At 42.9% G+C, this 15,306-nt stretch overlaps 1 protein-coding gene across 2 annotated transcripts in view; it reads right to left on the reverse strand.

Annotated features, from left to right (window-relative positions):
- The window catches only part of LOC143928224 (calcium-activated chloride channel regulator 1-like), a 108,868-nt gene that overhangs the window by 38,885 nt on the left and 54,677 nt on the right, over positions 1 to 15,306 (reverse strand). For both annotated transcript variants that reach the window (XM_077452974.1, XM_077452975.1), the window contains 2 exons: positions 6,338 to 6,562; positions 1,038 to 1,262 (listed from right to left, as the gene is read on the reverse strand). In XM_077452974.1, coding sequence (XP_077309100.1) covers positions 1,038 to 1,262; positions 6,338 to 6,562 — 450 coding nt within the window. The remainder of the gene's footprint in view (positions 1 to 1,037; positions 1,263 to 6,337; positions 6,563 to 15,306) is intronic.

Genomic DNA, 15,306 nt, shown 5'->3' on the forward strand with positions numbered 1-15,306 from the left:
GCCGAAGGAGCTGACATGCTCCCTCGGCGTTTCTTCCAGGTATCGCGGCTCCGGCGCTGTGAGTGGCCGGAGCCGCGGTATCGTCACTCCCACGCATGCGCGCGGGAGATTTCATTCCGGCCGGCCGGCCACTGCCGGATTTTCAGGCCGAGAATCCGCTTGTGCGCATGCGCCGCTGCAGTCAGCGGCGCATACCAAGGGGAATATCTCCTAAACCGTACAGGTTTAGGAGATATTTTTTTTACCTACAGGTAAGCCTTATTATAGGCTTTCATGTAGGTAAAAGTTAAAAAATGGAGTATACAACCACTTTAAGAAGTAATGGTATGGCAAACTCACCCTTCTTTTCGCCACGATTCTGGAATCGCAGGCAGGATAACCTGATTTTGTCCCTGATTCTGGAACAGCCAGGTGTGAATGGAGCCTTAGGGGATTATTTACGAAAGGCAAATCCACTTTGCACTACAAGTGCACTTGGAAGTGCAGTTGCCCTAAATCTAAGGGGTAGATCTGAAATGAGTGGAAGCTCTGCTGATTTTATTATCCAATTATGTGCAAGCTAAAATGTTGATTTTTATTTTCCTTCCATGTCTCCCTCGGATCTGCAGCGACTTTACTTCCAAGTGCACTTGCAGTGGAAAGTGGATTTTCCTTTAGTAAATAACCCCCTTAGTGTCTCTTGTGAGACCATGAATTTAGAGGCGAGGTGTTATACCACCATATCAGTGCTTAGAAGAATGGAGGTTAATATTTGTAAGTATTGCAGTCAAAATTCTATCTGAGGCAATTCTGCAACACCTTACTGACAGTTATATGAATCTGTCCAAAGTTGAGCCATTTATTGCATGGATGAGAGACAGATTTCTAATGAGTGTTTATGACACTCTGTATGAATTCCAGAGCATCTCTAAAGAATTCAGTTCTTCTAAGCCATGCTAAGCTATGCTATACTGCAAAGTATTGCTGTTCATTAGAAATGTATACCAATGAACATTTTCTCAGTTTTTTTCTGATTTATACAGGAAAAGTAACTGTACCTCAAGTCCAGCAAGAATTCCAGGACAAATGTTCATCATTTCATTTGTGGCAGAAGAGGGAACTAAGGAGATTACATCTTCTCGTTGCTGCTTATCCATTTTTTTCAGAGATGAGATGATAGATTTGGAACTTGCAAACTGGACAACACCAACATAAGCTGAAGATTCAATAATCTGTGAAAGGAAGACATCCACTGCCTGGTGCAGACGGCCTAAGCGATTATCCTGCAATGCATGATTTGTAATATGTTGATCAGTATTATATTACCTGGACTATCAAAGTAAATACCGTAATCATTATTTCTGTTGGGGCCAAACCCCACCAGTCTCTTTACTGGAGGCCTTTTTATTTAAATAAAATATGCAGAATTTCATACAGTTCAAAGTAAAATTCCACTGAATGAATGCGGACAGGGCCTACTTGACCTGCACGTGAGGGGAACTCTTCCCATGTACGCGCTCGTCAATGTCCTGGACCAGGCTTGGCCACGTTCAAAAGAAAATCAACATCATGGCAAAACCCTGGCAGTAGGAAAATTAACAGAGTCCCTTTCTAAAACATACTGTCCAATTGATATATTTTATGGCTAGTGATTTCCATTGGGGTGGCAAACATAGGCTGTTCCAGACTACATCCTTACAGGTATAACAGATCCTCCTGTTCCCATGCGTTCCCACTCAAAAAGCTCTCCTGATCCCAGCCTTCCTCCCTATTTTTATATGGACTGGGAAGGTGACAGGACCCAAATCAGCAGATCTCAGGCTTAACCCTTCCCTAACCTGGGCAGTCTGTCTTACTGGTTAAAGAAACATTCCTCTGCATATATATCAAGTTGTCGACCCATTCGTTCTCATAAAAATACATAAACATTTAGCATCACTGCCTGTTGGGGCTTCTTTAAATGGAGAAAGTTGTCTTCTTTACACAGCGGATGTGGCTTCTCTTATTCTGACTGGTAGATATGTAGGAGTTACATATTGTTTTGGAAATCTGACCTCTCTAACAATTGTACAATGTCATTTACGACTCAAAGCCTCATGGAACAAAAATGCACTGCTATAATTTCAAGTACCAACTTAGCTTCAGTCAAAGGAATGGAAATACAGTTTCCTTTGCGTCAAGAAAAAAATACCGTTTCCACTGTGTCAAGAAAAAAATAAAGTATTTGTCAACTTCAGCAATATTAAAGACATTTTTCTATAGCTAAATATAGCCTCATCATAAATTCATGTTTAAATTACAAATAACCATAATTAATTTCCTGGCTTCTAAATTGCAGGTCCCATGATCGCTGTTGATTCCAGAGAGATTCATGGAACTGTAGGTGGGCTTGTACACAGTATGACATTATGCCAAAGCAGGATTAGGAGGAACATTGCATGTCTGGCTTGTTGTCTGGGGGGGACATGGCAGCTTAACAAATATTGGAGCAGCTGGCCGGGGAAGCTTCCATCAGTCAAGGCAAGAGGGTTGGGGTATGGTCTCACACTGACCATGGAAGATACAGGCATGCTGTGTTCTTGCACAGCATGCCTGTATCTAAGTAGGGGTTGACAGTGGATATAAACTGACTACGCTAGCAAGGATCGGCTCTCATGTTTAGCCTGGTCAGTTTACTATCAGGAGATGGAGCAAAGACAGGATCAACCAGGAATTTAAGAAGAGCAGTAGGAACTATTAGAATATCATGAAAAAGCTCATAGAAATGCATTAAAGAGCCGACAGAATGCTAAAAATTGTAATTGGGTACAGTGTTGCATGATGGCACAATTGCCATTTAAAGAGTGCTTAAAAGCTGAAAATTGGCCTGGGCAGGAAGGGGGTTTATGTGCCCTGTAAGCAAGTGGTTAAGGTTTAAAAAAAAAGTTTATATTTCTCTGATCCACTCCCTCCCTTCCCTGTGTGAAGGAATTAGAGAGCGGGGAATAGATCCAGCACTGTGAGCAGCTATGGGGACACACAAAGAAGAGGAGGAGCCAAAATCATCACCAAGGGTCCCGATAAGAGGAGGATCAGGGCTGCCCTGTGCAGTACTATAGCACAGAGCAGGTGACTATAACATGTTTGTTATTTATTTATTTTTTATTTTAACCACTTGCCGCCCTCCCTATTACAAATTGACGGTGGCAAAGTGGTTTCATAATCCTGATCGGATGTCATATGACGTGATCAGGATTACGAGCCGCTGCGTGCCCCCGGGGGCGCGCACCGCGGCGATCGTTGTTGCGGGGTGTCAGTCTGACACCCTGCAACTACGATCTCGGTAAAGAGTCTCCGACTGAGACTCTTTACCACGTGATCAGCCGTGTCCAATCACGGCTGATCACAGTGTAAATGGGAAGAGCCGGTGATCGGCTTTTCCTCACTCGCGTCTGTCAGACGCGAGTAGAGGAGAGCCGATTGGCTGCTCCTCTGACAGGGGGGGCCTGTGCTGATCGATTATCAGCACAGCCCCCCCCGAGGATGCCCACACTGGACCACCAGGGATGCCACCAGACCACCAGGGATGCCCAGGATAAGGTATGCCACCCTAGACCACCAGGGATTCCAGTCAGTGCCACAATGGATGCCAATCAGTGCCCATAATGGATGCCAATCAGTGCCCACAATGGGCATCACTGATTGGCATGCATTATTGTTTGGCACTGATTGGCATCCATTAGTACAGTATATTATTATACAATGCCGCCTATCAGTTCCCATCCGTGCCGCCTATCAGTGCCCAGCCATGCCACCTATCAGTGCCCATCCATGCCCACCTGTGCCAACTACCCATACCCACCTGTGCCACCTATCCATGCCCATCCATGCCGCCCATCCATGCCCATCCATGCCAGCTATCAGTGCCAATTTGTGCCACCTATCAGTGCCCATCCGTGTCGCCCATCAGTGCCACCCATCAGTGCCACCTATCAGTGCCCATCAGTGCCGCCTATCAGTGCCACATATCAGTGTCCATCAATGCCCCCTCATCAGTGCCACTTCATTGGTGCCACCTCATCAGTGTCCATCAGTGCCGCCTTATCATTGCCCATCAGTGTTTTCCCATCAGTGCCCATCAGTGAAGGAGAAAATTTACTTATTTACAAAGTTTTGAAACTGAAACTAAAAAAACATTTTTTTTTTCAAAATTTTCGGTATTTTTTTATTTGTTTAGCAAAAAATAAAAACCGCAGAGGTGATCAAATACCACCAAAAGAAAGCTCTATTTGTGGGAAAAAAATGATAAAAATTTCATTTGGGTACAGTGTAGCATGACCGCGCAATTGTCATTCAAAGTGCGACAGCACTGAAAGCTCAAAATTGGTCTGGGCAGGAAGGTGTTTAAGTGCCCGGTATTGAAGTGGTTAAAAAAAAATTATGACTTTAGTAACAGTTCCAGCCATTTCTGTGTTTATTAAAAGTCAGCAGCTACAAAAAGTGCAGCAGCTACAAATGTGGAATGTCAGGGGGTCAGAAGTCCTTAAAGCAAAAGGTCCACTTTTGGGTGAAACTCCACTTTAAGTATAAAAAATATTTATATTGTTGATATACATTTTGTTGTCAAGGAAAACTAGTTAACCACTTCTGGACCAAGCCTATCTTTGACCCTAGAGAATAACATGGTAGTCATTGCAATATTTTATGTCACACAGTATTTGAGCAGTTTTGGAAAAATATAAACATTTTTAATTAAAAAATAAGAAAACAGTAAAGTTGGCCCAATTTTTTTGCATATTGTGAAAGATAATGTAATAGATACCTAACATGTCATGCTTTAAAATTGAACAACTAGCGTATGCGTTTTCTTTGGTGCGCAAGCTCGCGGAGACAGGGGCAGTTTAAACATTTTTTATTTATTTTTATTTTATTTTTTACTATTTAACACTGTCCCTTAAAAAATAAAAATCTGATCACTTTTATTGTTGTCACAAGGAATGCAAACATCCCTTGTGACAGTAATAGGCAGTAACGGGCACTCTATATGGAGGGATCGGGGATCTAAAAGACCCCAAACCCTTCCTCTGCACTTGAAAGTATTAAAAACGCCAAGATCTGTGTTTTGGAATACTGAATTTAAAAAAAAATTGGCGCCATTGGCAGCCGAGTAAACCGGAAGTGACGTTGTGACGTTGCTTCCGTGTTTTTACATCGGAGACCCGATCAAAGCCATTTCCGGCTTAGTTCGGGACTCCACACAACTGGCAGATGTGATGGATGGATGGTCGCTGCGGTCTCCTGGTGGGACAGGAGACCCGGGCAGGTCGGCGCTCCCTATGATAATGGGCGAGTGGCCCGTTAGCTGCATCGGTTGTTATCATGAGCTAGCTAAAAAAATAACAGAAATTAGGTCAATGGCGCTACATATGTGCCAAAAAGTGCTCTGTCTGGTCTCTCATTATATGGCTATGCACACCACACAGTGTTATGAGAGGAAATCACAGTGGTAGGATTATCCGCTAAAACCCTGCATGTAAGGGTCAATGCTATATAGGGTCCACCTAGGTGAGGACAGAACTTCTTATATAAACCATAAGAAGGTGAGTCCGCAGTGGTGGCCTAAATGATAAACATAATCCACTATAGCTTTATTGATCCTGGGAGACCTCCTCACCTAGAAATGGAGATAAATATATTAATTTAAACAGTGAACCAGCAAAGCAAAGCAAAAAAATATATATATACCAAACCAAATCTTATATCATAAGTCCAGAGATTAGTCATAAAAAATTATATATATATATATATATATATATATATATATATATACAGTGACCATGTGAAATGTCCAAACCTCAGCATAACACTGTGTGGTGTGCTTAGCCATATAACGTGAGACCCGACATATCACTCTTCGGGACATAGGTAGCGCCACTGACTCCATTTCTGTTATTTTTTATCTATCTAAAGGGAGCTTTTTAAGGGGAGGCTGCAATCTTTACATCTATCCTAAGTGCGGTAACCCTTTACTTTTTATCATGAGCTAGCTGGCCGCTAGCTCTAAAAAACTGTACCGGGGTGATGCCTGTAACCACTCCAACCAAGTGACGTACAGGTACGTGATTTGGCATGAAGTGGTTAGTTAAAGATATAATTAGAGACTTTTTCCCCTTTACCCCAGGGCTACAGCATCTGTGGTAATAATACTGATATACAGTAAACAGACAGATTTGGCTATCAAAGTTAACTATGAAACAGTCTAGTATACTAAAAAAAATCTGATTGAAAATTGTTGTTAAAGAAAATCTTAAAAATTCATTTTTTTCATTTTTTAAAATATAAAAGTTAGAAAATAAATTTGATAAAGACCTTTACATACCTGGTTCATACTTCTAGATGTATCAAGTACCAGAGTAACAACTCTGTCTTTGGACTGTAGCAGTGTGATGGTGGGCTCAGGGATACTAAAGTCTGCTTTTGGGGGAGTGGAGAGGATATCGCTGGAGTCCATGATTACTTCCCATGTACTGCGAGAGTTACACATTCTGTTATGTAGATTTGTAGCAATGGTGTTATGGGTGCTGGCATCACAGAATTGAGTTATCTGGAAAAAAAAAACATGTTTTTGGTAATTAATTTTAATTTTAATTATAATTATTATTATTGTTAAACTACCTATGCTGTATGGGATGGAATATAAAGTGTGTTATCTTTATGGTGTCACTAAAAGAAACAGGAATGCTCTGTAGGTTGAGGAAAACCTGGATTTCAACTCAAAACTATTAAAGTGTCTCAATGATCAAAATATAAAATCATATATTTTTTTCTACACTTTATTTAAATTATATCTAGCCTACTCCTAAATGGTATTGAAGTTTTTACACCTGCTTTGTGAAGATCCCCACACATTTACTTCATATAAGTCTATGAGACATATTTGCTATGCCTGCGAGTAGGTATTCCTGTGGCAGAATTCACAGAGCCTGCCTCTCAGAGTACAGGAATTACTGCTTGAAGGGAGCAAGGTACCATGGGGTATGTAGTCCTTAGAAATGGAAAGTAAACAGCAGAGGCTAAGCTGCAAAGCATGTAGGGAATCCTGAACATTGTGGAAAGATGGCCAGCAGACAGGCACCACTAACAACATAAAAGGAGATTTTCCAAGTAAGCTTATTTAGGATTGTCAAACAAACTATTGTTTGTATTATTTGTTTTTTTTTAGATTCTTTTTATTTTCTTTTTCCATTAGCAAAAATACAGACACATTGTACAATATGCATAAAATAACACATCACAAATACTACATAGAAAACAGCAAAACACCTTTGGAGCATAAAACAAAGAAAATGAATGGAGAAAAATAAATGCTTACTAAATAGAGTGGACTAAACATGGCCATAAAGTATTCCTCTTAATGAAAAATATATACATATACATACATAGTCACATAGAGCCATACACATATAGAGCAATACTTATAGTGCAGATTGATCTATACCAATACCAGGGACGTTGACTTAAGCAATTGTGACCAGATATAATTGAACTTCCTCATGGAATTCCTTAAAAAAATGTATGTTTTTCAAAAGAAATGATCCTATTAAGATCAAAAATCCAGTCAGATAAAGGTAGGAGGATAAGGAGAGGTCCACTTAAGGGCAATCTGTCTACGGGCCCCAAATAGGGCAAGCCTAATAGTATTCACAATAAGAGGAGTGTATATAGAAGAATCGTGGTAACCCAGTAATAGCTGGGCCTCTCTTAGCAACATCCTGGGAGTCCAGTCAGGTGTCATGAGGTACAAAAGGTCTAAACCTATAGCAAGGTCATTATTCAATTTTGATCAAAGCTGTGCAGCTTGATTTTATCTACAGACACCCAGCATAGAATGTTTTTTTTTGTTTTTTTTAGTAAAGGTGAACTAACCTTTTAATCTTTTTTTCTACTAGCATTAGTAAATAGATATGAAGGTATATTGTATTTACTTGTGTAGCGCCGGTACTCTGATGAGTACCCGCTATGTCTGTAAATTCAGTTTTTGCCCAAAACTATAGTTGAGTTTTGGGGTTAATTGTTCTAAATTATGGTTTGGCATCAGTTTGGCTGGGCTGTATTGAGGTTCTGCCTGGTCATAGGTGGAGTTTGCACCTGTAAGAGGCCTTGGAACGCAGTCTGGTTGGACGCATTGGGTACCAATCTCTTTCTCTGAGCCAATTGGTGGGGATGTTTGTCTCGCTGTGTATTCTGGGAGAGGGTACTTAAGGTGCTGAAGTCAGGTGGTTCCAGGTTCCGGTCCAGAAGTTGTTGCTGACTCCATTATCCTGGTCCTCCTGATCAGCCTCCAGAGGCCCTCATGGCCTGGGGTGCAGATCCATCTGTTTACGAGAATCAGGACTGGCTAGTTTGAGGCGCAGTAACTGGAGGGAGGATTCTAAGGTGTTCCGATGCCGTCTCGGATTTGGAGAGGCCCAGCAACTCTACATGCAACCAGGGGAGGACTCTTCAGTAAGAGGGCCACGCATGAGTCTGGCTGCTCGATAAGAGCCTGGAAGCTGACCTGCTATGGACATTGATTGAATCCACATTTCTTACGGTATAGCTGAACCGGCTGCAAGATACTGGTACAGTAAGAAAAATTCCTACCTCTATCCTTCCGTTTGCAACTAAGTTTTTCAACCAAGTCTGAGAGAGAGACTTTGCAAAGCTAGAATCACTTGTTGGCTGCTAGATCCAAGGTCAAGGATTTATCCAACAGTTAAAGAATCCAGTTGCTAGTGGCTATTCCCTGGATTATATACAGAGATATTTTTATTGAAGTTCGCAGTTCCAAGCACCTGAGCTAAACTTTATCCTTATACCCTCTATTCACAACAAAGAGACTGAGTTTGTTCAACCGTTTTATGCAAATAAAAATCCTAAAAAGGAACTCAAGTGTCGGTCTCTACAGTTACTGGATCATCAACTCTGGGAACCCCTAGAAAAGAATAACGAGTGACGAGCTGATGGAGGTAATCGATAAGCTCATAAAAATTCAGCCGCTCCTTCGGTGGTCAGTGCTACACTTGTTTTACCCCCTTTTTTTTATATATCCTCAGTTGCTTCCTGGTTTCTGACCTCAGCCAAAATGATGTAATACATATCAGGAGTCTTTATGAACATATTTTTACTTTCATCTGGAGGGGGTAGGACGGGCTTTAACAGCTAAACACACCCACCTGCATGCCTGAGCTAAGGGCAGATGGATTCCAGGAAGTAAACTCTACATGAATTATCTGCCCTTACTCAAGATGGCAACAGCATGAAATACTAGGTGGTGTTTTTTAAAATGATCTTTCAACAAAATAATGCTTGGAGACATAAATGGATGGGTGAGGTTGCTTTGAATAATACACATTTATTATATTGCATTTACAGTTTTTGATGCTCATATACTGTTTAGTTCCACTTTAAGAAAAAATTGATTGACATTTGTAGTCACACTGTAATTTTGTCTAAGAACAACTTACCTTACTATCTAAAAACAATGAAACCTTGCAATTTGCGTAGCTTCCAAAACTACATCTGTTTTGAAGTTCTTGATACACTTAGTGCTTTTATCATCAAAACTAGACATCTGTTTGAAAGTTAATTCCTAGAAAACATGCAGAACCCAACTGCGGTTGCTTCATCTAAATAGCATTTCCAGAGGTTCAGGGAGTTGGCTCCATCAACAGAGTGAGTAAGTGAATTCTCAGAAAAAATGTTGGCATTACGTGAGACTGGCATTAGTAAATCACCTAGTTAATCAGTAGCTGGTAGAATATAAAAGTGATTATGCAGCTGCATATAAACAGTGCTCTGATTTATACAGTCCTGTGAAAAAATAATTGCCTCCTCCCCCTTGCTAAATCATAAATGAACTGTGATTAACCACATTTTTTGGAAAGCTGAGTTAAATTTCACTTGCCACACCCAGGCCCAATTATTGCCAGACCTGAGGAATTAAGAAATCACTTAAACAGAAGCTGCCTGAGAGTGAAGCATGCTAAAAGATCTAAAAACACATCATGCCACAATGTAAAGAAATTTAAGAACAGATTAGAAACAAAGTAATTGATGTGTATCAGTCTGGAAAGGGTTATAAAACCATTTCTAAAGTTTTGGATACTCCAGTGCACCAAGGTGAGAGCTATTATCCAAAAATGGAGAAAACGTGAAACAGTGGTGAACCTTACCAAGAGGGCTCTGGCCTACCAAAATTACACCTGGTGTAATACTAGCACAGGATTTCATAAAAAGAACATCATACCAACAGTCAAAGCTGGTGGTAGTAGTGTGATGGTCTGGGGCTGGACCTGGGGCAGGACCTAGTTGACTTGCCATACTTGATGTAACCATGAATTCTGCGCTCTACCCCAAAATCCTGAAGGAGAATTTTTGCCCATCAGTTTGTGACCTCAAGCGGACTTGGGTTATGCAGCAGGACGATATTCTGAAATACATCAGCAAGTCCACCTCTAAATGGTTTAAACACTTTCATACAGGGCCATAGTCATATGACATCCACAGGAACACTCTGTCCCTCCGGGTAAGCGTCATATGACGCCCTGGGCTTCTCGCCATTCCTGCGGGCCCCCAGGCGCCTGCAGTGTGGCGATCCATGATGAGGCATGTGCCTTGGGATGCAGCCAATCCCAGATCAGTGTAAAGAGCTAATAAAAATCGGCTCTTTACCACGTGACTGGCTGTGATCAATCGCCGGTCACATGCATTGTCCTTGTGCATGGCGCTCGTGCGCTCCCTAGGGGTTTAGACATTAATGGCTGTGTATTGAGTTGTTTTGAAGGGACTGTTATACAAGCTGTACACTCACTACTTTACATTGTAGCAAAGTGTCATTTCTTCAGTGTTGTCACATGCAAAAATATAATAAAATATATTCAAAAATGTGAGGGGCGTACTAACTTTTCTGAGATACTGTATGTTAAGTCCTTTGTGCTTTCTTTATATTTTTTGTAAGTAATCTTAGGCTTTAATTATTAATTCCACTGAACTTTTTCTATCGCCAGTGTATTTTTTATTTTATTTTTTTGCTGTGAGGCCATCATCACATCTTTATTCCCATAAAAAAAGTTCCTCAAGATCAATTTAATTCAAACAATTTATGGTGGAGCTAAAGAATCTTAGCAGCTTAGAAGCTTAGCAAAGTTTTCACCACAAAGCTTTAGAATTGGAGTAGCAACTGAAGCTGTCAGATTGGGCCTTCTGTTAATAACCTTTACAACAAATATGAAGGTTGAAATCTGAGAGGTTTTAAATTCTATATGAATACTATTTTATATGTTTAACATATTTGCTGTCAGGCCTTGCCTCCCATTTTTCGTTTTAGGTGGCTGGACCTTTTTTGCAATTTTTCACATGTTTGCTATTCTTCACTAATTTTTTAGAGCTGTGAAAATGCCCTCCAATTATATTCTGAAAGCACAAGACCTTTACAATGAAAACATAATTCTGCTGATTTTGTGCTAATTTTGTCTTTATGGTTATGGCTAGGGATGAGCCGAACACCCCCTGGTTCGGTTCGCACCAGAACTTTTGAACGGACCCCGCGTTCGTTACGAACGTTAGAACCCCATTGAAGTCTATGGGACTCGAACGTTCGAAATGGAAAGTGCTAATTTTAACGGCTAATATGCAAGGTATTGTCCTAAAAAGGGTTTGGGGACCTGACTCCTGCCTCAGGGGACATGGGTCAATGCAAAAAAAAGTTTTAAAAATGGCCGTTTTGGCGGGAACACTGATTTTAATGACGATTAAAGTGAAAAAAAAAAGTGAAATATTCCTTTAAATATGGTGCCTGGGGGGTGTCTGTAGTATGCCTGTGAAGTGCCACGTGTTTCCCGTGTTTAGAACAGTCCCTGCACAAAATGACATTAAACGGAAATAACACCATTTAAAACTGCTTGCGGTTTTAATGTTATATCTGGTTCCTGCAATATGGTTGAAAATCATTCAGAAAAATGGCATGGGTAGCCCTCCCTGCCCATTACCAGCCTATTTGGGTCTTGTACGCATATTAAGGGGAACCCCGTACCCATATTAAAAAAAGGAAATGCGTGTGGCCCCCAGGCCCTATATACGCAGAACAGCAGTATACAGGCGGTGCAAACAAGACAGGGACTGTGTAGGTTTTTTTGTGTTAAGTTGAATCTGTTTGTAATGTTCAACTGGTACATTTTTAAAGTGTAGTTCCAGTCAAAAAAACTATTTTAAAGCTTTTTGGAAAACATAGGGAAGGGTTATCACCCCTGTATAATTTGTTTTGTCGTCCATCTTTTTTCATCTCACTTGCTGTTGTCTCCTTCCGTTTGCAAGTAGGAGATAGTAGGGGCCTGCCCTATATGCTCTGCAGAAATGGCGGAACAAGGTGTTGGTTTTGCCACAACATTGTAAGCCCTCAAAGTGACTCTTGGTGGGCGCTGGAGTGCCCTGCTGTGAACGATTATATCAAGAATTGTAATACATGCCATTGTTGAACAGTGGTAGAAAAATTGACCTTTGGTGGTTGTGGTGCTGGTGCCACAACACTATAAGTCCTCACCGTTACTCTGGGTGGGCACAGGAAGGGGCCCTCCTGTGAAATATTATATCAAGAATTGTAATTACATGTCCCTGTTAAACAGGGGCAGAAAAATTGGGCCTTAGGCACTGGTGCTGGTGCCACCACACTCCAACCTCTGCCATATACTCTAGTTTTATTGCAGGAATTAGCCCTGCTGCAAAGCATTGCATCAAAAATTGTACTTAAACGCCCCTGTTAAACAGGGGCAGAAAAATTGGGCCTTAGGCACTGGTGCTGGTGCCATCACACTGCAACCTCTGCCATATACTCTAGTTTTATTGCAGGAATTAGCCCTGCTGCAAAGCATTGCATCAAAAATTGTACTTAAACGCCCCTGTTAAACAGGGGCAGAAAAATTGGGCCTTAGGCACTGGTGCTGGTGCCACCACACTCCAACCTCTGCCATATACTCTAGTTTTATTGCAGGAATTAGCCCTGCTGCAAAGCATTGCATCAAAAATTGTACTTAAACGCCCCTGTTAAACAGGGGCAGAAAAATTGGGCCTTAGGCACTGGTGCTGGTGCCATCACACTGCAACCTCTGCCATATACTCTAGTTTTATTGCAGGAATTAGCCCTGCTGCAAAGCATTGCATCAAAAATTGTACTTAAACGCCCCTGTTAAACAGGGGCAGAAAAATTGGGCCTTAGGCACTGGTGCTGGTGCCACCACACTCCAACAACTGCCATATACTCTAGTTTTATTGCAGGAATTAGCCCTGCTGCAAAGCATTGCATCAAAAATTGTAATTAAACGCCCCTGTTAAACAGGGGCAGAAAAATTGGGCTGCTGGCATCACCCAGAACCAAAAATGTTCTTCCAACATATCAGCGGAGGAGGAAGAGGATAGACAATCAACATAACAGGACAGTCACTCAGCATCAGCATAGGCAGTCTTGAAGGGATGTGGTATTTCAAAAAAAATTATTCGGTTACATCAGCTTCAGGTGCTTGGTAGCTGTGGGTGATCCAAGACTGATTCATCTTGATGAAGGTCAGTCGATCAACTGATTCGGTGGACAGGCGCACCCTGTGATCGGTAACAAAGCCACCAGCAGCACTGAAGGTGCGTTCCGAAAGAACGCTGGATGCAGGACAGGCCAGTAGCTCAATTGCATACTGTGCAAGCTCTGGCCAGTGATCCATCCTCAAGACCCAGTAAGCCAGAGGATTTTCGGTGGGAAAGGTGTCCAAGTCTGACCTTGCCCCTAGGTATTCCTGCACCATGTAAATTAGACGCTGGCGATGGGTGCTGGAACCAATCATACATTGAGGCTGCGGACTAAAAAATTGTCTGAAAGCATCAGTCAGACGGCCACCTTCTCCACCGCTCCTTCTGACCGATGCCTCAGCAACACGTTGTCCAGGACCAGGAGTTTGTAACCTCCCAGTCTCTGGGAACGCGTTGCACAGAGCTTTCTGCAAGGCCTCCCGGAGATGTCTCATCCTCTGCTCCCTCTGCGATGGCAAGATAAGGTCGGCAACCTTACCCTTGTACCGTGGATCAAGGAGAGTGGCCAGCCAGTAATGGTTCCTCTCCTTGATCCGAAGAATACGAGGATCCTTCCGCAGGCTTTGCAGGATCAGGGAGGCCATGCAGCGTAGGTTAGCTGAGGCATTCGGTCCGGAGTCCTCTGGGTCACTAAGGACAACATGATCCGCAGCTACCTCCTCCCAGCCACGTACAAGTCCACGTGTTTCTTGGGACTGTAAATCATCCCTATAAGACTGCTGCTGCTGATGCTGAGTGCCAGCCTCCACCTCCATGCTGACACAATCATCCTCCTCCTCCTCTTCCTCCTCCTCACCCTCTTCCTGTGTGATGGGTGGCACAGCAGGAACACTGTCTGGATAAAGGGGGCCTTGAGAGGCAAGGAAGTCCTCCTCTTCCTGCCTCTGTTCTTCCTCAAGTGCCCTGTCCATTATTCCACGCAGCGTATGCTCCAAGAGGTGGACAAGAGGTACAGTGTCACTGATGCATGCACTGTCACTGCTCACCATCCTTGTGGCCTCCTCAAACGGTGACAGGACAGTGCATGCATCCCTGATCATGCCCCACTGGCGTGGTGAGAAAAAACAAAGCTCCCCTGACCCTGTCCTGGTGCCGTAGTCACACAGGTACTCATTGATGGCCCTCTGCTGCGTGTGCAGCCGCTGCAGCATGGCCAATGTTGAGTTCCATCTGGTGGGCATGTCACATATAAGGCGGTTCTTGGGCAGGTTCAACTCCTTTTGGAGCTCAGCCAGCCGAGCACAGGCATTAAATGATCGGCGGAAATGCACACAGACTTTCCTGGCCTGCTTCAGGACATCCTGTAAGCCGGGGTACCTGCCCAAGAACCGCTGCACCATCAGGTTAAGGACGTGAGCTACACAGGGCACATGGGTCAGTTGTCCCTGTCGGAGGGCGGAGAGGAGGTTGGTGCCATTGTCGCAAACCACCATTCCTGGCTTAAGCTGGCGTGGCGTCAACCACCTCTCGGCCTGCCCCTGCAGAGCTGACAAAACATCCGCCCCAGTGTGGCTCCTGTCCCCCAAACAAACCAGCGCAAGCACGGCATGGCATCGTTTTGCCTGCGTACTTGCGTAGCCCCTGCAACGCCTACGGAGCACCGCTGGTTCTGAGGACAGAGCACTGGAAGAGGCCATGGAGGAAGAAGAAGAGGAGGGGGTGGAGGAGAGAGGTGTGTTACAACCAATAGTAGCATTTTGGAGGCGTGGTGGCGGAACAACCTCCAACACTACT

The sequence above is a fragment of the Lithobates pipiens genome, unplaced genomic scaffold (genome assembly GCF_037356315.1).
Source record: "Lithobates pipiens isolate NorthernLeopardFrog02 unplaced genomic scaffold, aLitPip1_a1.2 Scaffold_23, whole genome shotgun sequence".
NCBI lineage: Eukaryota > Metazoa > Chordata > Amphibia > Anura > Ranidae > Lithobates > Lithobates pipiens.